The sequence below is a fragment of the Meriones unguiculatus genome, chromosome 8, assembly GCF_030254825.1.
Source record: "Meriones unguiculatus strain TT.TT164.6M chromosome 8, Bangor_MerUng_6.1, whole genome shotgun sequence".
Classification (NCBI taxonomy): Eukaryota; Metazoa; Chordata; class Mammalia; order Rodentia; family Muridae; genus Meriones; species Meriones unguiculatus.
This window is the reverse complement of record NC_083356.1, coordinates 10,360,556-10,385,206: the sequence shown is the minus strand read 5'-3', so window position 1 is coordinate 10,385,206 and position 24,651 is coordinate 10,360,556. Positions and strand designations below refer to the sequence as shown.

Here is a 24,651-nt window from a genome sequence, read left to right as displayed (position 1 = left end):
TGATGTTACACTCCACCAGCTATCAGCTACACATAACTGCTGCTTTTTCTTTTTTCTTTATCCTGGCAGCAAACATGTAGGAGAAAAAAATGGTGCTTTATAGGTGATCTGGCTTCTTCAGGAAACTGAAATCACAAGGTGGAGGGTGCACCAGCCCAAGGTGCTCCTGAGCAAGTCAGCACTAGTCAAGTCCAGAGTGCACCAGCCCAAGATGCTCCTGAGCAAGTCAGCACTAGCCAAGTCCTTAAACATTTGATGGTGGCAGTGCCAATAATTATTCATATTGAGCAGGCACAGCAGCAATAAGCCTTTGTTATGTTGAGTGGGTTGTGGGAATGTATGTGCGTGGGATTGCCTGCAGGATGGAGTCAAGCACTCACATATGTGTATGATGTGGAGGCCAGAGATGAACTTTGGATGTCTTTCCTCAAGCACTATGCACCAACTTTATTTAATATTTTTGAGACAGTGTCTCTCACCAGCCTGGGAGCCTAGGGCCTGCAAATAGGTGAGGCTAGCTAGGCAGAAAGCTCCAGTGCTGGGATCAGGCGTCATTTTTACTTTCTGGGTTCTGAGGGTCAAACACACACACACACACACGCACGCACACACACACGCACACACACACACGCACACACACACGCACATTCACAAGATTTTAGTAGAGTCACTTTTCCCCAGAAAATATAATTAATAACAACGATATACAATAAAGATAGTAAGGTTGCTCTCATGCAGTGTGTTGCTGTGTTTGCAGTTTCCTGAATGGCAAAGATCACTACCTATGGGGCTTCTCTTTCTCCTTTCTCAGGAGATGTTGAGAACTCTGAGGCTAATGGGAACCAATGGAAATCATATGAATTAAGTCATATCCAAGTTTTTCTTGAACTCTAAAACCTATAGAATTCAATTTTTTTTGGTATGTTGTTCCAGCTCAAAATGTTTAGCAGGGACCTCAAAAAATATTGTCACTGCGTGTTTTCTTTAAGAATGGGCCTATTGGTTAAATTGGATTCTGCAGTCACCAGTCTAATTTGTACCAACATTTCCAGGCAACGCTGAAGGCTCTGTATAGTAAGTTCAGCTTCCCTTACGTATCTGAGGTTTTAAATGTTAAAAAGGAAAACCACTTAATATCACATCTGTGGTGTCCAAGTTCCACACATGAAGCAAGGAAGCTAGATCAGGTTATCGGACATGAAAATATTGCCTTAAGTGTTTAAAAGTTGTGTCTTTCTTACAGTGTTCCCAACGTGTCTGTGCATGCAAAGCATTTCAATACCTTACTTGATGTTCTAATATTCAAAAATTTAGACTCAGGTAACTAAAATGATGCATTATTAAAACCAATATCAATTTAAACATTGAACGTTAGAGAATTAGTGTTAGTTGCATGTGTGAAAATATAGTTTGTTTCTGTTAAAGAGGATGGCCCTTTTCTGAGATTCAAACTGCAGCTGTAAAAAGTTCTTGAAGTGCTAAGTAGTGCTGACATCATCAGTGCTCAGCACTAGGGGGAGTGATGCTAGCTAGATAGAAGGAAAGCCAGCAGGCACTATTAAACAGTGAGGTAACAGTTTCAAGTGAAATGTTCATGACACATGTGAAATCAGTTGTTGCAGGTAGTAACTGTATTATTTTCCCCCACTTCATGTGTTTTAAATTTAAAAAGGAAAACCACTTATTATCACATCTGTGGTGTGCAAGTTCCACACAGGAAGCTAGATCAGGTTATCAAACATGAAAATATTGCCTTAAGTGATTAAAAGTTGCGTCTTTCTCACAGGATTCACCACGTGTTTGTGCATGCAAAGCATTTCAATGGCTCCGGACGCACTGGATAGCTCAGTGCTGACCTCCTGCTATTAGCAGAGCCATACAGTGCTGTTAGCATGGGAGGCTGTCTGTGATGAGCCTGTAGCTGTTGTCTAGAAAGCCAAGAGCGAAGAAAAAAAAATCTTTGGTCATTTCTGATTGTGTTGACCAACTACATGCTTTAAATAACAGGCCTTTTCTCAGCCTCGTCAATTTGCAGGAAACAAAGCAAGCTGTGTGTTCTACCATGCTACCTTTTTCTTTATGAGTCGATTTGTTCATACAGCTAAGTAATATTTTAATCTTTTTTATTTAATTCAATGATTTTTGTCAGTTGGTTTATGATGGAGGAAGAAGAAGGAGAGGGTGTTTTTTACATTGAAAGTCTTTTGGATTTAAACTTGGGAGACTTCTGAGCGGTCAACCACATATATGCGCTGCAGTATCCCCGAGCTCTGCTATCACAATTTCCAGGATGTGATTCAGCTCTCCTCATCTGAAGGGAAGAATTCAGCGATTCAGCCAAGCTGTGGCTTTTAGCGAAAATAAGTGAACATTCGCATCTAATTTGTGGCTAGAATGTGCTGAGGCCCATGATCTTCAGTTGCTTTGTAAGCGTTCCGTCAACCACCAAGAACCACAGCTTCTCCCGAGGATGGAAAGTGTTAGCTGCCATTGTAAAGATGTCAGAAAATATCCCCTACATATTCTAATAGAAAGGATGTGTGTGTTTCCCTCTTCTCTTCTACTGCCGAGTTCCACATTCACACCTTGAGCAGAAACAGCAACAAGGCTGCATGTTGACATTCTTTTTTTTTTTTACCTTTTTTTAATTACACTTTATTCACTTTGTATCCCCCCATAAGCCCCTCCCTCCTCTCCTCCCAATCCCACCCTCCCTCTCCCTTTTTCATGCATGCCCCTCCCCAAGTCCACTGATAAGGGAGGTCCTCCTCTCCTTCCTTCTGATCTTAGTCTATTAGATCTCATGAGGAGTGGCTGCATTGTCATCTTCTGTGGCCTGGTAAGACTGCTCTCCCCTCAGGGGGATGGTGATCAAAGAGCAGGCCAATCAGATTGTTAATATTCTTATAATTCTTGCACAAGCCTGTTGCTGCCTACTTAGGCTCTAAATAGTTAAGGCAGAGCTGATTCTAAATTTGCTTAAAATTATGAAAGTTTGTAAGTGTATGAAATTCTCAAAGAATTAATAGAATACTTTATTGTTGTTTTAAAAGTTGTAGAAGAACTTTTTCAAAGATCCAATGGCTATAAATTTGACAAATAGTTTAGGACATAAAATAGTTTGTGGTTTTTAATTTTAATTATTTGTGAAGATATAAAAAATTTTCCTATCAGTGTTAAGCAAATGACTCTATCAATGGTAGTGTCTCTTACACAGGGAATTTAGGAGCAGAAGACAGCTTTTCATTACAGAAAAAGAATATCATAACTGTCATCTGAGAGGCTTCATCTAGCAGATAATGGAAACAGATGCAGAGACCCACAGCCAAACATTAGGCAGAGCTCAAGGAGTCTTGTGGAAGAGTTAGGGGAAGGCTTGAGGGTGCTGGAGAGGTCAAGGACACCACAAGGAGACCTACATAGCCAACTACCAAGGGTCCATGGGGGCCCATAGAGACTGCCACCAACCAAAGAATATGCATGGACTGGTCCTAGGCCCTCTTGTGAAGGCCTTCATATGTGATATGAAGTTGATGGGCTGCTTGATCCTCAAGTGGGTCACCTTAAAGTTGGAGCAAGGGCTGTGTCTGGCTTGGACTCTGTTGCCTCCCTCTGGATCCTGTTTCCCTAGCAGGGCTGCCTTGTCTTGCCTCAGCAAAAGAGGTGGCACTTAGTCCTGATGTGACTTGATGTACCAGGGTGGGTTGGTAACCGGGATGTGGGGGCAGGAGTGGGGGTGGGAAATGGGTATGGGGGAAGCAGGTGGAAGGATGGGCCTGGGAGGAGAGAGGGAATGGAGTTGGGATTGGGATGTGAAATGAACAAATGAATAAATTAATGAAGAAAAAAGGAAACAAAACAAAACAAAACAAACACATCACTAACTACTCACTAAGACTGACGAATACTCAATGAAACCTTGCTGAGTAGCTGCTACCAGGAAAGAGTGGAAGGAAACGCACTGTCTGTCTTTACATGTTTGCAAAATCTGGCTTGGTACATAATAGGTATTCAATAAATGTTGTGCATTGTTAGAAAGTAAAATCCTAGCTTATTGCCACCGGCAAAATTCCTTTACATATACCTTCTTAATCCTGGAAATAGTCATGAACAATACACAGATCCTCGTGTAACTTAAAATTTGCTGATAAGTTACATTTTGGTGGAATCACCGTCCCTTTTGATACTTCTGTAAGCTTTTGGCATCTTTGTACGATGAACTTTGGATTGGATCAATTTACTCAGTTTCGCAAAACTGACTTAACAGTTCACAGCCATGAAACATTTATTTACTCACAGTGATAGCACTAAGATTCTTAGACACTGGCATTTTTCTTTAAAAGAAGGAAGTTAAATTAAATGGATTGAGTATGTTATATTTAGGAATATGTATGTGTGTACATATATGCATGGAATAACAATTAGTAAAAGGAAAAAAAAAGCCATGGATTTGAAGGAGCATGGGGAGGGGCACAGGAAAGAGCCTAGAGGTCGAAAAAGGGAGGAGAGAATACTGTAATTACATTATGATAGCAAAAATAAAAAAATTAATATGGACCTGATAAACTAGCTTCATCCTTGGCTTCCCCTCAGTGTTGCTCTCTGACGGAATGCCAAAGACAGCAGAGCCAAAAGGGCCTGAAGTTTGCTCTCTTTAGTTTTCGATTGGAAAGCTGAGGCCAGAGCCGAAACCGAACAAAAGACAGGCACTTGGCAGGTCTTTCGCAGACGCTTCTCAATAGGAGAAAGCAAGGTACCTCCACATGCTGTGTGGTTAATGGAAACAGCCTGACTGAACAATTGCCGGCTTTTCCTCGTAGCTTGATGCCAATGGGGAGCTGCTCATCCGAAATGCCCAGCTGAAACACGCGGGAAGATACACCTGCACCGCACAGACAATCGTGGACAACTCCTCGGCTTCGGCGGACCTTGTGGTACGAGGTAAGAGCTGCCAACGATTCAAATGAAAAGAAACCCAAAGCTATCGGTCATGCGTAATTTGAACACTGCCCTGGTAACTCTGGACAGTCCCATGTTCTTGTGTTTATAAATTCAGTTCCGTGCTGCAGATGCGTTTTTGGCTTCCTCCCCACAGCTCAGGACGGTTATGCCAGACAAGTAGTAAAAGCGTTAATTCTGTTCCTGTCGCTGGCTACGTGTCTTTTCAATGTTATACCACAAGCCTCTTACTGACCATGTTTAAAGCTAAGCAGCCACCAAGCGTCTTATTTCCTGCTAATGCTTTCCAGCGTGTGGTATAGCACAATTACCTTCTTAGTGTAAACGGAAGAAAATTGCCCAGCATTACTTACCTTAACCACAAGTGTGATATATTTGTCCTGATTGTCTTAGAATTAAAATGATTGGCACAGTACCATGTTGCTCTTTATTACGTACTTCCTGCCACCGCTTTTGCTGGCATAGGTGATGTAATTGAGACTGTGATGGTTTATGTGTGCATGGCAAAAGTAGTCTCTTTCTCCCTGTGCTGTGGAGGAGGATGGCTTGAAAAGAGAGACACCTGTGGCCATTCAGTCACTGGTTTCAGCGCATGTGCAAGAAAGATGTTCTTCTTAGCTCCACTCCGAACACGTGTGTGGCTTGGCAGCAGACTCCTCAGCTTCATGTCTTCACACTGTTGGTAACCGACTCCAAATATCCAGCAGTTCACAAAATGCTTTATTTCCACCTGCCTTCTCTGACTCCGTCTTTCTCTAATGCTCTTTCTATGCTATTTGTTGCCCAGATTTTAGCATCCTTCCTGGCCTGCTCACGTATTAAACAGTTTCTAATCTCTCTGATTGTCTGTATATGAACTCTTCTCTGAACCTTTAGAACGTCTATACGTTTACACCAGCCTGTGCTTACCTGCATTAGTGTCTATGAAATTCACGTGCATTTGACTAATACTGTGTAAGTTACATAAGCCTTTGAAATTTTATGACTCCTTTGCTTCTTAACATTTTATTATTTTTTTAAAATTTTGTACTTTTAACCATTGGATATATTTAAGTGCCCGATTCATCTGACTGTTTTTGAAGGTGAGACAAATACTCTCACCTGTTTTTGAAGGTGAGACAAATATCTCAAATAAAATATCTGTGGCTTGTTAGAGTGAATACTTTTCCAGGTACATATAAGTGATTTTCCCAGTCTCCACCTGTCTGTATTCCCTTCTAGAACAGTGAAAACTCATGGCCACACGAGCCAATGCTGAAAACCCTTTAGTCTCCTGAAGCAAGGACCTGGCTGAAATTGCTTTATTTAAGGGAACTTGTTCATGCATTCCACAGACCATCTACTGCAAATGAATAAAGAAAACCCCATGTCCAAACAATCCTAAGTTCACAGAACTTCATGTGGCTTCAGCCTTTCCATACAGAATGTATTGTCATTTGAGACAATGACTACCTTTAAGAGTTACGAGAGGAAAATAACAACTACAACAACAACAAAAAAAACCAACAAAAAAACCCCAAATGAGTTTATGTTCCTTTCTACCCAGACACTAGCTACAAGTCTATTTTCAGCAGAACCCTAAATAAGGATCTGATTAAAATCACTTACCTATGAGAAGAGTAAGAATTGATGTTACCCAAGGGTTCATGTAACAATGCATGGACAGCAGTGTCCTCAAATCACAAAAAGCTCATAATGATGACACTTAGCATACACAATAGAGGTGTTTTATGTACACATGTTTAGTAATTAATAATATACCCACTGTGTATATTTTGAATACCCCAAACTAATAAAAAGATGCTAAAACAGGTAACATAAGAAAATTCAAATTTAAAACAGAAATTTAAATTTAGGAATATGTATATGTGTACATATACAAACCTTATATGTGTACATATAGAAACCTTTTTCTATAGCAATTTTTGGTTCTAGGGAAAAATGAGCCTGACAAGAGTCTAGCGAGTAAATCGAGAGACACACGATACAGAACTTAAGGCCCGGACAGTGATCAGATGCCATGTAGGGGAGTGAATGGTGCTGCTTACTCCATGAAATCTTAGTGGCAGCCACTCCAGCAACAGAGAGGCGTCCATTGCATATGCCAAAAAGCAGACAAAGCCTGAGTTCTTCAGAGCTTATTTCTATAACAGGCACAAACTAAATGTTTGTAAATGTTTTATAGCTTTGGATTAGAGAATGAAGGGATAAGCAGTTCTCTATATTGTGTCTGATAACGCTAATGATGATCTTATTAACGTATCCATCTAATTGTACTTCTGTATCTTGTTGGGGAAGTCATAAGCTGTGTACTCATTTCATGGAAAGGTAAAAAAAAAGATAAACTAATAAACTTCAAATAATGACACAAAAGGCATCGTTAGAATATAAATTTGAATCAGGCATGATAGCACATGCCTTTAATTTCAGCACTTGGGAGGCAGAAGCAGAGGCAGATGAATCTTTATGAGTTCCAGAATGGCTTGGTCTACATAGATTATGAACACCAGTGTGCACTCAACATTTTATTAACAAACACCTATTTCTCAAAAATAGTAGAGTGTATAGCAGCCCACTGTCACCTGAAGTTTTGCTTTCTATGGCCTCACCTACCCAAGGTCAATAATGATCTGAATGCACTAAGTGGATAACTTCAGATATGAGCAACTCATAGACTTCAGCTGCTATATTCTTCCAGGTAGCATGATGAAATCACATGTGTCTGGGTCCACTCCTCCTAGATGTAAGTCATCCTTTGGTCAGTATGTCATATTGTATAGCCTGCCCACCTGGTAGTGCTTAGTAGCCATTTGCTGTACTCAAATAATCCTCATCTTACTTAATAGTGCTTCGAAAGCACAAAGTTTCATCACACCTTAACATTATAGTTTTGTGCTAGTTTTTAATCTCTTAGAATTTCTAATTCTTAAATTAAACAGTGAAAGACACACAGAACATGGAAAGACACACGCAACAACATCTCACATATGTGCATATATTCCTCATACCATGAGACCGACATCACAGCAAATGGAAAGCAGCACCCTCGGGGACCTAATACCTCACGCTAAGCCAATTTTGTAAAGGTTTCACCACCAGGAAACCAAACTTCCCACACATAAAGCCTCAGGCACCCAATTGTCTATAGCCCAAATCATAGTAGCCTCTCAGCAAATAATTCAGGAGAATGTAACACTGGATCCATTGCATGGAACTTTCTGCTCAGAGAAAACTGTCCTCCTGCATGTTGGCTAGGCCTGAGGGATGAGGACAACAGCAGCCGTTGACTGAAAACCACTCATCAGAATGGCACCAGCATTTAGGTATGGCACATCATCTTTTATAAAACCTGAGCTTCTATAAAAACTACAGCACCTGAATATACTTAAACACCAATTTTATATAAAATTGCTTGAAGAAGAGACCAGAGAAACGTTGTACAGAATCTGACCCACAGACTGCACAAACTGGAAATCAGTGCTCATATCGACCTAGAGTTTTCGCTCTTCCAAAGTTGCCCTTTCTGTAAGTTCTGTCTGTCTATATTGTAAATATCCCTGCTAAGGTTTTGTGCTTTGTGCTTTAAATAGTATGGTCCCAGAAGTTCAATACATACAATTCAAGAGGTGGATAAACTCTGACAGAAAGAAAAGGTTACCCTATCTGAGACAGAGCATCTTTGAGTCAGCTCTCTAATGACCTCAACAAACTGATAAATAAAATATGAAATTATGTAAAAACAGACACACGAAGTAACTAAGGAAGCATGTGGTGATGAGAGAGTCAAGAGGAAGAAATTAAAAACAATACAACTCAACCCCCAATTCAGAGTATAGTGATTAAAGTAGAGTTTAAATCATATTAAAATTATGAAATTATTCAGACTCAAATGGCACTAGATGATAAACTATGAAAATTCAGGGGAAGAGGAAGCTGTTTTAAGCATGAAAACACAATTGATAAAAATAAGAATCCAATAAAAAATGAGATAGCACCTCAGTGACAGAGAGGGATGTAATGGAAAGCTAGAGATTACATCTGGTAAAATGTCATTTCAGCTTAGAGAAACAACAGTAAGGCACTGAAAAGAGATAAAGACACTGACTGCATAGTAGAACCCGTGGCATGCATCTCTGGGCGTAGATTCCCGGGGAACTGAAGCAGGAAGATGGCCCAGACTGACAGCTTCGACACCAGCCTTTCAAATATTGCTAGACCAAAACTCAAGAATTTTTAAGAAGACACTGAGGATACAGTAGGAAATTCATGTTTTTTAGTGGAATTAACAGGGGAAAAATAAACAAAAAAAGGAGAGAAACACATTGTAAGATACAGTATGGACAACACTGGGAAGCAGGATTCCTCCTGTTTAGGAATTACAGAAAATGAGTAAAAGTAAGTAAAACTTCAGAAAACCAAAATAATAGATGCAGTGTTATACAAGGAATACCAGTAAAGAAAATCTTCTTTTGCAAAGATACTGCAGTGCATGGACAGAAGAATACTTGACAGCAATAATAAGGCAACTGGCGATGCTGGCCCACAGAATGGCCTCCAGTGACCCTGGTTCCCTGGCTCAGCAACCTGAATGTAACCCCTGTCATGCTTGTTTACTCTGTGAGTCAGCAGAAGGGATGTTTCAGGATCTGCAGGAAATCACATCCACGTATTGCTGCACCTGCTCAGCTGCCAGCAAGTCTCAGTCCGGGGGCAGAAAGCTGCCATATCAGAAGCAGGACTCAGCAGCCTCCCAGAGAGGTCCACAAGAGGAGGAAAACACTTCCCCATGCTGATTTACCAGAGATTGGAGTGAGCCATCTAGGGCACATGAATGTTGTTGGCATCTTGATAGTAGCATTCAACTACCAAGAGAAATTGGTGAAGAAACATTCATCTTAGACATTAAAGAATGATTCATCCACCAACACCGTGAGAGACAGGAATGCTTCTCCTCTTTAAGCTACTGGGCTTGGGGATACTTTGTTATCCAGCAATAGAGGGCTAACACAACAATGGAGTATTCCTGTTAATGTGGTGAAAGAAAAATAAACATCTACTCTGCACTTGTCTACACAATGAGGAAAAAGACAAGCAGATACAGTTCATAGCCCAGGAAACCAAATAACCCAATATGAAACTGGACAAAGAATGTGAAGAGGCATCTGACTGATGAGAACATGAATACATTGCAAACAAGCATATGAAAAGGTTCTCACTTGAGGGACCACGAGGAAAACCCAAATTGGAAATCAGTGACGCATCAAGGCAGACTCATCAAAATGACTACAATTAAAAAAAGGATGCAGACACTGAATTGTTTGCATCTGATGTCAGGAACTGTCAAGGAAGCAGCTCTGCAGAAGACAGTGACTCCAAAAACATGGATGTACTAACCACATGACCTGGCCACCAGGTCTAAGTGTTTATTCCATAGACATAAAAAAATTGTGTGCTGATAACATATGTATATGTTATGAGAAAATGAACAATATCAAAAGAGAACCACAGAGGGACATAAATATATGTATACAAATTCATTCATAATACCAAAACCTGGAAACAACCTAAATAGTCTTCAGTAGTTGAATGGTTAAAGAAATGCAGTGGGGTACTGTTGAAAGCCGTGTGATCATCTCGCCAGCAAGAACGCACACGGACAAACGGATCCTTCTGCAACAGGCTTTATTACAGTCAAGCGATGAAAGGAGGAGAGACTTAGCCCCGAAGTGGCGCTGTTTATATAAGCCCTGGTCGCACCTAAGTGACGTGTCATACCCTGATTGGCTGCTCACTCTTCACCCTGTCTGAGGGCCTGGGCTTGGGCAGTGGCTTGGCGCACTTTCGCAACCCGCACATGTGCCCTGGAGGTTCTTTACAGTTCTGAGGGTGGATGTTAGCGCCACTAGATGGTGTCTGAGTCTCAGCTCTCCACAGGGTACTCAACTATAGACTTGTAGTGATTGGATTTGTTAAAGAGCTTGGACTGATCGTTCAGCATCCTCGGAAAGCATATGTCAACACTCTTGAGGGGCAGGTAGCCGAGAATGATGAGTGGCCCTGGCCTTACGAGTGCCACACCAGAGACCTATGGCGAAGCTGCTCTGTTTTGACAAGCCCATGGGTCATTACATATTGCTTCAAGTGAGTGAGTGAGGTTTGTTTGAGAGTCATCCCTGTGAATATCTTTAGGGTGGTAGGGGTAAGTAAATCTAACCTTATTTGTTAACAGTTGCTTTTCTCCTTACTGCAAAACAAACAAACAAAAACATAAAGGAGCAACATTGAAAGGGGGTGGGTATTTTAGTTCACGGTTCCAGGGTACATTCTAACGTGGTGGAAGTCCGTACTATTGAGCATGGAAGGCGCAGTAGTTACAGCAGGAGATGGCTGGTCACCACATACCCACAACCAGGGAGAAGAGAGAGAGGAACGCTGGTGTTCAGCTAACTTAAGAACCATGGGATGGTGCCGACTTCAGTTAAGGTACATCTTCCCACGTAAGCCTAGAAGCTTTGTATCCCAAGTCTAGGTCTTGTCAACTTGACAGCCAAATTAAACCATCAAAATGCTAATTAGGAAAAGGTTAGTTCACCATTTTGTTGTTGTTGTTGTTGTTATTTAGGATTTGAAATGGAGAATGGGTGACCCTGTATATTAGTGAGAGCAATGGGGCTCAAATCTTTAAAATTTTATAGAATTCCTTGATCTGAAAAATAAATAAATAAATTTCTGTGGTACTTAGCATAAATATTCAATTGTCTTCAAGATTGTTTTATATCTGATTTATCATTATTAAGTAAGCAAGTATAGATTTATACCAAAATTATTATTAAAGCATGGCAGGCCAAAATTAACAAAAAGAACTTATAAACCAGTTTCATCATCAGAAAGTTCGGAAGAAGAGACACAAAGTCTTCATGTAACACACATGTCAAATGGGAGTGCAGTTATAAATGCAACTTCATACTCAGGTGTGAACATGACAGAGAGAGAGAGAGAGAGAGAGAGAGAGAGAGAGAGAGCAGGGACAGAGACCTAGGCAAGAGGTAAGCATGTAAAGGCAAAGAGATCAGTGTCCAGATACTCAGAGTGAAATGAAAGATGGAGCAGTATTTTCAAGTATTTGGGGCAGAAAAACACACGTTCACCTCGGATTCTTGGATGACAGCCTAAGCTTTCCACTTGCTTTGGCCAAGGAAATCTTGCCACAGAGACAGGCTAAAGGTTCTGTCTCATCAGCCCTGCAGCACTGAGACAGCAAAATGGTCCTTGCTGCCCACACTGGCTGGAAGGAGGACCAACTAGACGCCATCCTGAAGCATTTTGACCCAGCTCAGCACTAAACCACAGCTACACTGACTATTAATAGCAAAGCTGGCCCAGAAATTAAGCATTTCCCTTTCTTCTGAGAATCAGCTAATTCAGGACAAGAAAACACTACTGAGACCAGCTCTGCACAGTGGTTCCTATTCACGCTGAATTTTGGAAATGAGTCTGGTCAGAATAAGAACAAAATGTAGAAAATGGCTATTTGAAACTTAGATCCTACATTCTACTTTATTTGTTCTCAAAAACTCAAGGAAAGATAACGTTTCCAAGTACTACTATGATGATGTGAAATTGTACTTCTCAGTATAAGTTGAATGAAAATGGCTTCCGTTCAGTCTCTGTCCTTGAGAAACTGGTCTGCTGTTGTTGAACTGGAATGTCTCATTTCTCGGTGGTTGATCTGTGTTCAAAGCTTCCTTTAAAAAAATAATCAAAAACCAAAAGCAAACAAACAAACAAAATAAAACAAAAAAATGAAAACAAAACAACCAACAAAGGGAGTCAAGACACTCAGGGACCAGTGAGTGTTCAATCTCCACTGTAGGACTCAGATGTGTTTTACTTCTGTGTGTCCTTACTGGAAAGTAATGCCAAGTTTAAATGAGCATCGTGCAAATTGTATCCACTTTAGAGCAGGCACAAATAAGTGGCCCCTAAAACTCTTGTAGGTAAATAAAGGTCTTTTTTAGAAGATAATTTGAATTATGCTAACAAATAATTGTTCATCTAACTCCATTCTTTCTGTTATGATGATACAGACTGAGAATGTGAGTTAAAAAACAACTATATATATATAACTATATAACTATATATATATATAAAACATAGTTGAGTGTATTTGGTTCCATGGTATATTGTGGATATATTGTGATGGATAGATTATGCAGCACGTATCAGATGCTATGGAATATAGGTACTTAGCAGAAGAGAAAGGTTTGAATCAAGACAGCCTGGTTTCAGCTACCAGTATAGACTGATTATTGCATTATTATTAAATATTATTATTGAATATTATTGGAACACTGATTCAAATACAGTTAGTAAGATAAATAACCAATGTGAAAATTAAAAGGAAAGTCCTTTTCTATTGTTTTAAGCATTTCTTCTATAAAAAAATAACCAGGCATATTTGACAGCTTTGTTACTGCCCATATGATGGATGCTTGGTTGGCCTAATAATAAAGGGAAATTCTGGTAATTTAAAATAAACCTTTCAGCTATGCAACTCAGTATAAACACAATAACAGGAATAGTAAATACGCTGTGTCAGATCTGCTACAGATTCATTTTATAATCTTCCCCTTGGCTCCTAAATACGTAACTTAAATTTTTATCTGTGCTTTCCTGTAATTTTTGTCTTATTCTGTATTGCTTGCAACACATAACTCATACAGTTTAAAGTCATGAGTCTCAAAAGATGGGTCATCAGGGGGGAACATACACTGTTCTTGCGAAGGACTTGAGTTTGATTCCCATCATCCATGATAAATGTCTCTTAACATCTCAGTACTCCTGTTCAAGGGGAGCTCTGTCCTCCTGGGGCAGCAGCACACACGCATATCACCACATAGAGACATGCACACATACACATAAGGAAAAGAATAATTCTTTAAAAATAAGCATTTAAAGCAAGGGAGAGAAATGGCTCAGTTGGTAAAGGGCTTGTGGATCTCAGTTCAGTCTCCAGAACCTACATTTGTAAATCCAGGGCTGGTGAACTATATTTGTTATCTTAGTGCTGGGGAGCTTCCAGGGTGGATTCCTAGAGTTCACTGGTCAGATTGTATGTACTAGTTTGTGAATTCCAGGCCAGTGAGAGACCCTTTCTTAAAAAAAATAAAAATAAACAATCCTCTCTGCTCCACATATACAATGCATCCACACACACTCACACACATACACATACACCACTCACACACAATTATTTAAAATGTTTCAAATCACAACATACACATCTACACGGCTTTCGTAGAAAATTTCCCACACACTCTTCACAAAATTCTTGTGATGGGACCATTAATCTCATTCAAAAGTAAGCTGGCCATTTTCCCTTGAAGCTTTTAACGTTCTTTCTTCGCTGGCAAAAGGAATTTTTAAAAAGTTTCCCAACTGTAGCTTTATAACGCCAAGACATAGCAGATGCTGATGCTCCAAATTCAAGTACTGAATTCACCTTTCTCCCCTATATAACTTTTCCAAATATACAAATCAAATAGTGTACTTCTGGAATGTTCGTCTCTATCAAAATCAGGATACATCCTTTGTGTAAATTTAATCAAATTATTCCCCCAAGTGCTATGAGTAATTAATAATCCTAAATTAAGATAAATAGCATTAGGTTATTTAAAATGATAATTTCATTAACATCATCTCTCTTCCTTTCATTTTCTCAAACAAAAAGATCGGCTTTATTACTGAAAATCATCCATGGAAAGTCATAGCCATGCAAAAACATTTTCCCTTGTGGAGTCTTAACTGGAGTCTGCCACTTTGAAAGGAAATGCATTTCTGTCCTGGGGATGCTATCTGCATGCTGGTTTCCACCAGTCACCTCCCTTCAGCCTCCTTCCTCTGGCCCCGCCCCTGGGAAAAGATGTAGCTCTCCCTCTGCTTCTCAGGTACACAAAGCCCTGGAGGGAAGCTGGACAAAGCCTTTACCAGCTTATCATCAGGGTGGGATGCTACAGTGGCTGGTTTAGTGCTTCTGATCCTCTAAAACTCTAGGAACTCTTGCTGGCATTAAATGAACCATGCTCTGAGGAGAAGAAGAAACGCCACAAGGTTTGACAACTGATTCCAGGACTTTTCTTGGTGACAACAAAGCAGCCTTTTCACAGCTGACAGCCCCACTTTCTCTCAAAGTGACTTTAGGGTCCCACCAATGTGAAGTTCACTATTGGGATGGGGCTTCACTTTAGAGGAGAACAGTGAGGCAGCTTTCAGATTCTTCCCTGCATAGAGCTTCCTCGTTATGAGGTTCACCGCACATCACATCCTCATAAATAATTGCAGATCACAGCGTGACTCCCAAGCTACTGTTTCCCAAGAAATAAATCAGTTCAGTTGCAAACTGCCCAGTGCTCTCTGTCAGTAGTAGTCATGAGTGGAACTTTGTGGGCCTTTCTAAGCCACCCCTCGAGCACCATCCTACTGCTCCAAAGGGCACTGGAATTCACATGAGAGTAACCATGCTGAAGGGGAAACTTTAAATCCAACTCGTTTTTTAGAAAATCTACCTAGTGTTATGCCAGGTTCACGGGACCCTCAGAGACCACCAGGAGATGACTCGATACAATTGCAAGAGAGCTTTATTACGAGAGTGATCGAACTCGGGACCCAAGTCTCACTGGCGCAGCAGTAGAGAAGTGGGACCCTGAGCTCTGAGTGAACAGGATTTTTAAAGGGAAAGTCTGTGAGCAGGGGGATTCCATGACAGCAAGCAGGGGGGCACAAGCCTTGGTGTTACAGAATTGGGTGAAGTTTAGCAGGGTGGGGTGACCTTTTCTGAGGCACATAATCACAATGGCTAAGGCATATAATCACAATGGCTATTTTTCTAAACCATATCTGAAACATTGGGGAGAATTTTCCCACCTGATTCTCAACCGATTCCCATTGATTATTGCCAGGGAGTTTGTCTCTATTTTCTATGAAGCATTTATTCTGTTATATTTCCTGGAGGCTGTTGCTAGGAGAGTTAACTTTGTTTTCTGCCAGGTGTACATTCTGTGATATTTCCTGGTACCTGAATTCAGTTCCCAGTCAAGATCTTTATTTCAAAATGGAGTTATATTCAGGCTATCTTAAGCTCTTCACTAGTGTTAATAAAAGAAAAAAGTATGTAGTCCTTGTGAGAACATGAGAGAGAATGTAAGGAGGAAGGCTCAGATGCAGACTTCCCGCAGGATGAGGAATGTGGGATGGGCAGGGATGGGCAGGGATGGGCAGAACAGCAGGTGTCCTGTTAAAGTCAGGAGAGCAGCACCCAGGTGGCTGCTCTTTTGCCTTAGTTTTGAGACCAAAAAAAAAAAAAATACAATAGTGAAGAATGCACTGTGTGTAAAGTTTTCAAAAGTTACAAGAAAGATTTCAAGTGTCTCCTCCAAAGGTGAACATGTACGCTTACTATCTTCTGAGTATCACATGATAGATACGTGTGCTGTAGCATGGCCCATAAAAAAATGTAGATTTTTATAGGCTGAGTATAGTAAAAATAAAGTGTATACATTTTCCGAATTCCCAGTGTTATTATTAAAAAATTGTTTGTGGCAAACCAGAGGACAGGTGTCCTCTGTGGATGTGGGAGAGTATATGTTCCACGGCCCTGAAGAGTAAGCCTCTGAGCAGCAGCTCCCAGCATTCCTAGTGCCTCTCAAGGAAAAAGCTGCATCTACTTTCCAAGCATTTCTCCAGGTTAAGGGACTGTTCTTGATAGTAGTCAGGTTCCTCCGATGCCTTGGATTTAAACAACCTACAACACAAAGTATCTTCCTCGGTGTTGAAGACACACCCTATGTGATGGGCTCCAGCCTCCTCTTTCCACACTTCCCACCTCAAATCAGAGAGAAGGAACTCTGCAATAATACGAACCACCAACTTTACTTATAACTATAAAGTAAATTAATATATATGTACAATTGTTAAAAAGCTTGCTATTAGGTAATGGAAAAGCTTTGGCCTTTTGGCATCAGGCAAACAGGCATTAGGTGTTCACTTCTCTGATTGAGAAAAGGAGTCCACAGGCTGTCCAGTCTATGAGTAGTAGCTGCTAAATGCACAAAAGAAAACACTAATACAAATTTTTGAGTGTTTTTTTTTCTTAGAAATTAAATCTAAAATCTAGTGTTATTACGTTTGTTTTGTTTTTCGTAGTTGTAAGTCTTCAACACTTATCTGTTAGTAAGCAGACTTGGACTGGACAGAAAAAAATTTAGAATCCAGGAGTTCTAGCTTTCTTACCCCCCCCCCTGACCCCTTTCCTTCCATTATCTTTCTTTGGGGCTTGTGTGTAAGTTCAGGCTTTTGACAAGGGGTTCTAGTTACACCTCTTGTGCTTGAGAACTTCAGTCAGTGCTGAAAAGGAACAGAGGGTCACTGGACCAGTGTCTGTTGTGTCAGCCTCTCTCCTTTGGGCAAGCATCCTTGGTGAAAAGACAGCTCTGTAAGTCATGATTTCACCCATTAAGGAAACATGGCAAGTCCCAAAGCAAGTGATTTCCTGCCCAGAATTGGGCATCTGGACACCCCCTTCAGCCTTAATCTTTCCTCTTGCAGGTAAAAAGAGAAAAGATGGAGAGAAAAACATGGTGGACCCCTTTCTCCCAGTCTGTGCCAGCCTGCCTCCAACATGGTGATCGGAACCCTCACCTTTTGTGTGAAAGCCCTCCCCCCCTTCACCCCGGAAAATACCATGCAGTGCTAGAGCTGGCTAATTAACTCAACCTTGTAGCCTCTGCAATTCCATTCACCATCCTAGCTCTTGGAGGATGTTTGAGACTTCTTAACATGCTTTTAGCTGAGAGGTTTTACAACTGTGGTCCAGCTTCACTAACACCTGAAAACAATGCCTAGCAAACTAACCTAGGCCATCATATACTAGCCCAGGCACCATTCCATGTTTCCTGTCCTGTTCTTCTTTGAGGATATCTACATCAGAGGTTAGCTCATTACCCAACAAAAGCTAAGGAGAACTGGTCACATATAAAACAGGAGTCCTGCTGTTAAATGAATTGCTTAATGTATCACAGCTAATAAAGTGCTGCTGTCAGATTCCCCAGTCATTTAAATCGGGGTGCAAGCTAGGGAGGGGCTGCACCACCAGTGACTTTCTTACCACACTGCCTTTCACACTTTGGAGGGACACTTGAAAAGCAGTTGCAAGAAATCAGTCAGACACCATGACCTTCAAGAGCTTGTAAGCAAAGGCTGGGCTTGGAGAGCGAACTTGGACAGTGTATGTAGCAAGACTGGCAGGAAGAAAGCTAAGTCTTCACCAACATGCTTTCCCATTAAAGTGTACTGACTCCCACCACCGTCCTTCATGGCCTCCTCCTTGAGGAATAAGGTTGGGATTTGTATTAGGACAGTGCTCAAGTGAGGACTGAAAGGGAATACACAATTCTTCCTGGACCCACTTAAACTCTTTATGTTTTCTTTATTCGGAGAGACATACTTAAGATTCTTGTTTTTTTGTTGTTTTTCAAAAGTTAATTTTGCCCTTCTTGGTTTTATGTTTAGCAATAACGTTTTATTTAGTACTTTCATTTAGCGACCCCAGCAACGCCATCTGAGACAGGAAAAACTCTCAGGAACCATTGAAGGATGTGCATATCACTCGTAGATAATTACACACAGATGGTTAGACTGATAACAGTTTTCAAAGGACAAAGACCTCTGACTTACTCATATGCATTCTTTATATTTCCTAGTCCTGGTTGGCGCAAGGAATTATCTACATTAATTTCTATTTAAATAAATATTTAAAATTATTTTGAGCTTTTTTCAGTATCTGTAAACGTTACCATGGGAACACACGTGAGTCACCACTGTGAGGATTCTCTTTTATAATCGGTATCTGAGGCGATACCTCCAAGACCAGATAAGAAAACAAAGAATGAAAATTCAGGAAGAAACCAGATGACAGGAAAGGGCGAATGTTTGTGTTTAAGTGAGCCCGCTCAGTCAGGTACCTGTGCTGTGAGAGAGGGGGTGAGGATTGAAGAAAAAAAGTCAATGTGAGACAATATTAGCAGGACTTCAGCAAAGACTGAAGGGAGTTTATTTTTTATGGACTCACTTATATCTACTTAAGAAATGATGACAGCATAAGGCTCACAGAATAGTCAACTTCCTTATTTCCCAGAATAGAGGTACAACCAAGAACAGACATTATCTAACTTCCTTAATCATAAATCTCTAATGGTGCAAGAAGAGGCTAGCATGAACTTGTGCTGATCAAAACCTTTAAACAATAACTTCCTTAAAAACAAGTTCTCTGCAGATTTAACAAGACAAAGGTCATAAGGTTAAAGCTGCAAGGTAAAATCAACGTGGGGTCAACAATATGCATGGCTTTCCACATTTAAGCAAGGAAGGTTTCTTAGCTCCATTGACTTCTTCTTGCCTCAATCTCATAACTAAGTGGGATAGAAGCTCACTCTTTTTCATCAATGCCAAATGATGATCGTTATTTTATCTCCACATTACTACTGTTCAAACTTAAACAGTAGCATACCAAACTGATATGATATTGTAGCATTACAAAAAAAACAATTATACTAACAAATTTTCTGATACCAGCAGGCAATCATCTTTCTAGACCAGAATTCTTTTGTAAAATACACAGATGCCCCCTGTAATGAGCACTGGGCATTTGCTTCTTTCTTTATTTACTTTTGGTCAATGATTGAGAGGTAAAAAGTTTAAGAAGGTGAAAGAAAATGTGGATGTGACAAATGAGATGCTCTGCCACTCCACAGATGAGAGAGAGAGAAGCACTCTGGGCATTTCCATAATTCATTCACTAGTTAACAGAACTGAAACAAGCTTCAGTGTTCATTTGTAGACTCCCAGGACCTTGACATTACCCCAGGAAGGAGTTTACTAGCTATGATTCATGCATGTGGAGTGATGGCTCAGAGCACCCTCTGGCAACAATCTCTGAGGACACTGCTTAAAGAAGAGAAGAAAGAAGATGTGGAAGAGGAGCAGAAGGAGTGGAGCCAGGGATAGAACAGGAAGGACAGTGTTTGTCCACAGCTCTATCAGAATAGCACAGGAAGATGCTCCCACCAAGTACATTTGCTATTTGCTCAATACATTTGCTATTCTGGCATCATCTGGCATCATCAGGAAATGGAGATCAATCAGCCTGTCTGTAGAGATGTGACATATGAGCTCAATACTAATGCAGGGCAGAAGGTTGAGGCAAGGCTGTGAGGTGGCTGAAGTAAGATACAGATGAAAACCGGAAAGCTGTGTTCATCAGCTTTATCCTCTTCTCCATTCTCCTCTGTCTCTTTCTTTGTATTGTCCTTCCTTCCTTTCTTCCTTCCTCCCTTTGCCTCATTTTCTACTCTTTTTATCGCCCCAAGTATTTAATAGGCATAAGAAAAACTAATAAGTCAACTTTGCTAGAGCTAGTCACAAATATGGATCAGTTAATTACCTACCTTATGACCTTTTAATCAAATATAATATTTGTATTAATTCTTTGAGCATTTCACACATGCATACAATGTACGTTGATCACACTCATCCCACTCCTCCCCCTAACTCCTCCGGGATTATCCCTCACTGTCCCTCCTCCCAACTTCTGGCCCTCTTTTTTAATTTATGGAACCCATATACCCATGGGTCAGATAATTGACTCTCTTCCACCCCCAGGAACGGTCACCTTTCAATAGTACCTCTTCAGCCAAGGGTAGAAATCACGAGCCCATCCCACTTCAATGTTGAAGTATAGACTGGTTTGATCTTGTGCTGGTTTTGTGCAGTCAACTGTATGAGCACATGAGTGTATCCTATGACTCATTTGCCCTGGTCTTCCTTGACCTCTGGCTCTTACAATATTGCGACCCCTTCTTCTGGGATTGCCCATGAACCTTGTAGAAAGCCACCTTTCATCTTTAATAATTAAGAGAAATAAACAAATTGAAAAGTAAAATGATTCAAATTCCAAGGCCCCTTCCAGATGATGGACTTTTATGTTTCATGATAATGTAATTTTGAGATGAAAATGTGCTCATAGAAATCCTTATCTTCTGGATGAGAATGTCCTAAATAAATGCTAAGTATATGGTAAAATGCTGAAAAAGGTATGAAATAGCCCGATTGCGATTGCTTATATTCTTCCTGATGTCCATTCTTCCCATAAAGATGTATTGAGAGTGCATGGTGATGGGAGGAAAGAAAGAGGGAGAGAAAGGAAGGAGAGGAACCTTAAGAGACAGTTATGTGCACTGCCCCACCCCCAGCATCCATTAACAAGAGACTCAGGAGAGTGTTGGCCTGTTTACTGCCTTCTCTTGTGCTGAGGCACAGCTTCTCTTGTCTCATTTTCTACCACAGCGCTATCATTCTTCATAGAAACCTAGCCAAGTAACACCAGCGTCCACTGCCTCAAAGCCTCCTGTGGGAAATGTTAGCAAGCCTGGCCTGGGGTTAGTGTAGGCCATCCGGAATTCCATGCTCTGCCTTAACTTCACTATCCGGATTTTCCCTCTCTTTCATCAAGTGCCACAGAAAACACATTATCTTCTGGCGTCCCTCCTGCTTTAAAATGATAATTGAGCAGCTCTTGTTAGAGTAATTACTACTTCCAGGAGCTGTGAGTTCTAGAAAGTTCTTTCAGAAATAATGCCAGCTAATGTCTTCTAAAGGTTCTGAGGACCATGCCTGCCTGGAACAGAATTCTTTAAAGTTGTTATTTCAGTCACAACAACATTCTTTTATTATTTTAATTTTTTGTATCAATTACAGTTTATTCACTTTGTATCCCAGCTGTAGCCACCACCCTCATTCCTTCCCAATCCCTGCCCTCTCTCCCTCATCTCCTTCCATGTCTCTCCCCAAGTCCACTGATAGGGGAGGTCCTCCTCCCCTTCCATCTGAACCTAGCTATTCAGGTCTCATGAGGACTGGCTGCATTGTCTTCCTCTGTGGCCTGGTAAGGCTGCTCCTCCATCAGGGGAAGGTGATCAAAGAGCCAGTCACTGAGTTCATGTCAGAGACTGTCTCTGTTCCCCTTAGTAGGAAACTCACTTGGATACTGAGGTGCCATGGGCTACATCTGAGCAGGGGTTCTAGGTTATATCCATGAATGCTCCTTGGTTGGAGTATCAGTCTCAGAAAAGAGCACTGTGCTCAGATATTTTGGTTCTGTTGCTCTCTTTGTGGAGCTAATGTCCTCTCCAGGTCTTCCTATCTCCCCATTCTTCATAATATTCCCTGCACTCTGCCCAAAGTTTGTTTATGAGTCTCAGCATCTGCTTTGTAGAGTCTTTCAGAGAGGCCCTCTGTGGTAGGCTCCTGTCCTGTTTCCTGTTTTCTCCTTTTTCCAATGTCCATCCCATTTGTCTTTCTGAGTGAGGACTGATCACAACATTCTAATGCTGAACTTGTGTTTCTCCCATCTTGCATATAAGGAAACAAAAGCTCCTCCATAGCCTAAAAACCCTGACAAGTTAAATTTGGGTGTGAATTTAAAAGGCATACCTACTTTTAAGAGTCAAGTTTCAACTTTTTAATATGATTTTTTCCCCTCTGGGTGAAAGTTCTACCTAGGAGACAAACATAAGAAATGACCAGGTGAGAGGGCTGGAGAGATGGCACAGCCACTAAAGGCTAAAGCTCACAACCTGAAGAATAAGACATTATGAGGCAGAAAATTCTATTTTTCTATTAGATGAAGTATTACAAATATTACCAATAAGGGACTTTAGGGTGCTGGCCACTCTTTCTGTCTGATCCCTCAGCTGTACCTCCTGCTAATATAGCATCTCACAGTTATGACATATGTGAACAAAGAGTGCCCCGTCCATGACTATAAGGGCATGAGCTGTGATCAGTTCTTTCATATGGTCAACAACAGACAGGCCTCATAAGGCAGGCATACATCAGATAGCGACATGAAAAACAGCAACTACCTATTTGCTCAATAATGTTGTTTTCCAGTCACTGAACAGCTCAGTGAAATTACAATGCACACAGTGTTCCTAACAAATATACTAACATATGCAGTTTCATCTGGTGTTTGTGCCATATTGCTCCCCTGAAGCTCCAAGAATTTCAGAGAAAAGAAGGTGGGGAAATGATGTGCCCCAGAGAAGGTAAAAGCTAAACTTGAGCGTTCCATCTTAAATTCCGTGTAACGTACTAATGCTCAGCAGAGCCTAAATGCATCATGGAAGCCCTTCTTCCTTTAAAAATAGCTTTTCTCCTCCTTTCTCTTTCTTTTCTATTTTAATTATCCAAAACTCCACACTCAGTTCTTGATTTGAGATGATCCAGTAGGGTCTAATTAACACGATGTGCTGTGTTTCAGTCTGGTTTTTATACATTAAAAAAAAAAAAAAAAAAGTGGTATATTCTCTTTGAATAGCAAATGCACTCTATATTATGTACATATCTGTATTTAATTGTTTCAAATTAAATAAAAGCACACTTGTAGATGAATTTCAAAAGCTTATTTACCTTTTATTGTATTCATATGTATCATGCGCAGCAATAAATTTACTGCCGGCAACAGGGTGTGTCTTGTCTTCCTCGAGATTGGCAAAGGTGTGGGATGTTACCCATCCTCTGTAAAACCAAACTGCACATGCAAGAAAAGCCACCAAGTGCACCCACACTTTATAGAACAGCTAAAGAAGCTGTTACCTGAAAGATAAAGACAGGCATGTGCATTAGCACAATTCACTATTTTTTAAAAAATCTACTTAAACAAATAGCTAATTTCTATATTTGATAGGCACAATGCAGTTAGAGACACCTTTGTAGTAGAGGGGGAGTCATGTGGAGGAACTTTTATTGGATATGAGCTAGATGTATCTTAACCAAAATTATTTTAACAGCAAGCAATGGCTGATATTTTATTACTTAATGTACGTCCCTGGACCTCATTTTCAAGAAGGAAAAAATGAGGACCTGAAATAGAAGAATCTTGGATACCATTTCCTGAAATTTGCCAACATTTACTATTTCTATGTTTTCAAGTCGAAGAGATGTGAAAACACCTAATGTATTTATTTCAACATGGTGTCATCAGTTTAGAGAATATATAGGTAGCAGTTTTTGCACAATGTAGCACCTATGGAATTCTGCTTATGTTCTGGAATGATAAGTCTTGATTCCTAAGTCCTCTAATGTGCTGTTTCCAGAGCATGATCCTCCCAGTGGAAAGTTACCTTCAATATTTTACATGAGTAGAGATATCTCTCTTAATGTATTTTATTTTTATTGTTATAACTAACGTGACATTTACCACCCAAATGATATATAAAGTGGTTTTCAGAAATCCAAGTAAAATAGATTGCAGCCATTATCATTATGGTTAAGGTTATAGAATATAGGTTGTAAGAAGGCATTTATTCCATCTTGAGAGAACTGATGAAAGACCAGACCAAATATTCTCATATTTGAACTGAATATCTGATTCATGATTCATGCATCCAATAGGTGTTCGTTAAAGCTCAACACACTATAATTCATATCAGCCTCACTGAAGACAAGTGCACTATTTCATGTGTCAAATAATTTCATTTGTATCAGGAGTAAAGTGCTTGGGCTTTTTTTTTTTTTTTTTTTTGAGACAAGGTTTCTCTGTGTGTAGCCTTAGCTGTCCTGAACTTGTTTTGTAGACTG

The 24,651-nt window shown here is 40.4% G+C and overlaps 1 protein-coding gene across 3 annotated transcripts in view; it reads left to right on the top strand.

Moving 5' to 3' along the window:
• Cntn1 (contactin 1) overlaps positions 1–24,651 on the top strand; it is a 311,867-nt gene that overhangs the window by 217,739 nt on the left and 69,477 nt on the right. For 2 of the 3 annotated variants that reach the window (XM_060388785.1, XM_060388786.1), the window contains exon 15: positions 4,821–4,941. In XM_060388785.1, coding sequence (XP_060244768.1) covers positions 4,821–4,941 — 121 coding nt within the window. Of the gene's footprint in view, positions 1–4,820; positions 4,942–17,562; positions 23,384–24,651 lie in introns of those variants that run through there. The other variant, XM_060388788.1, reaches the window with a different exon arrangement.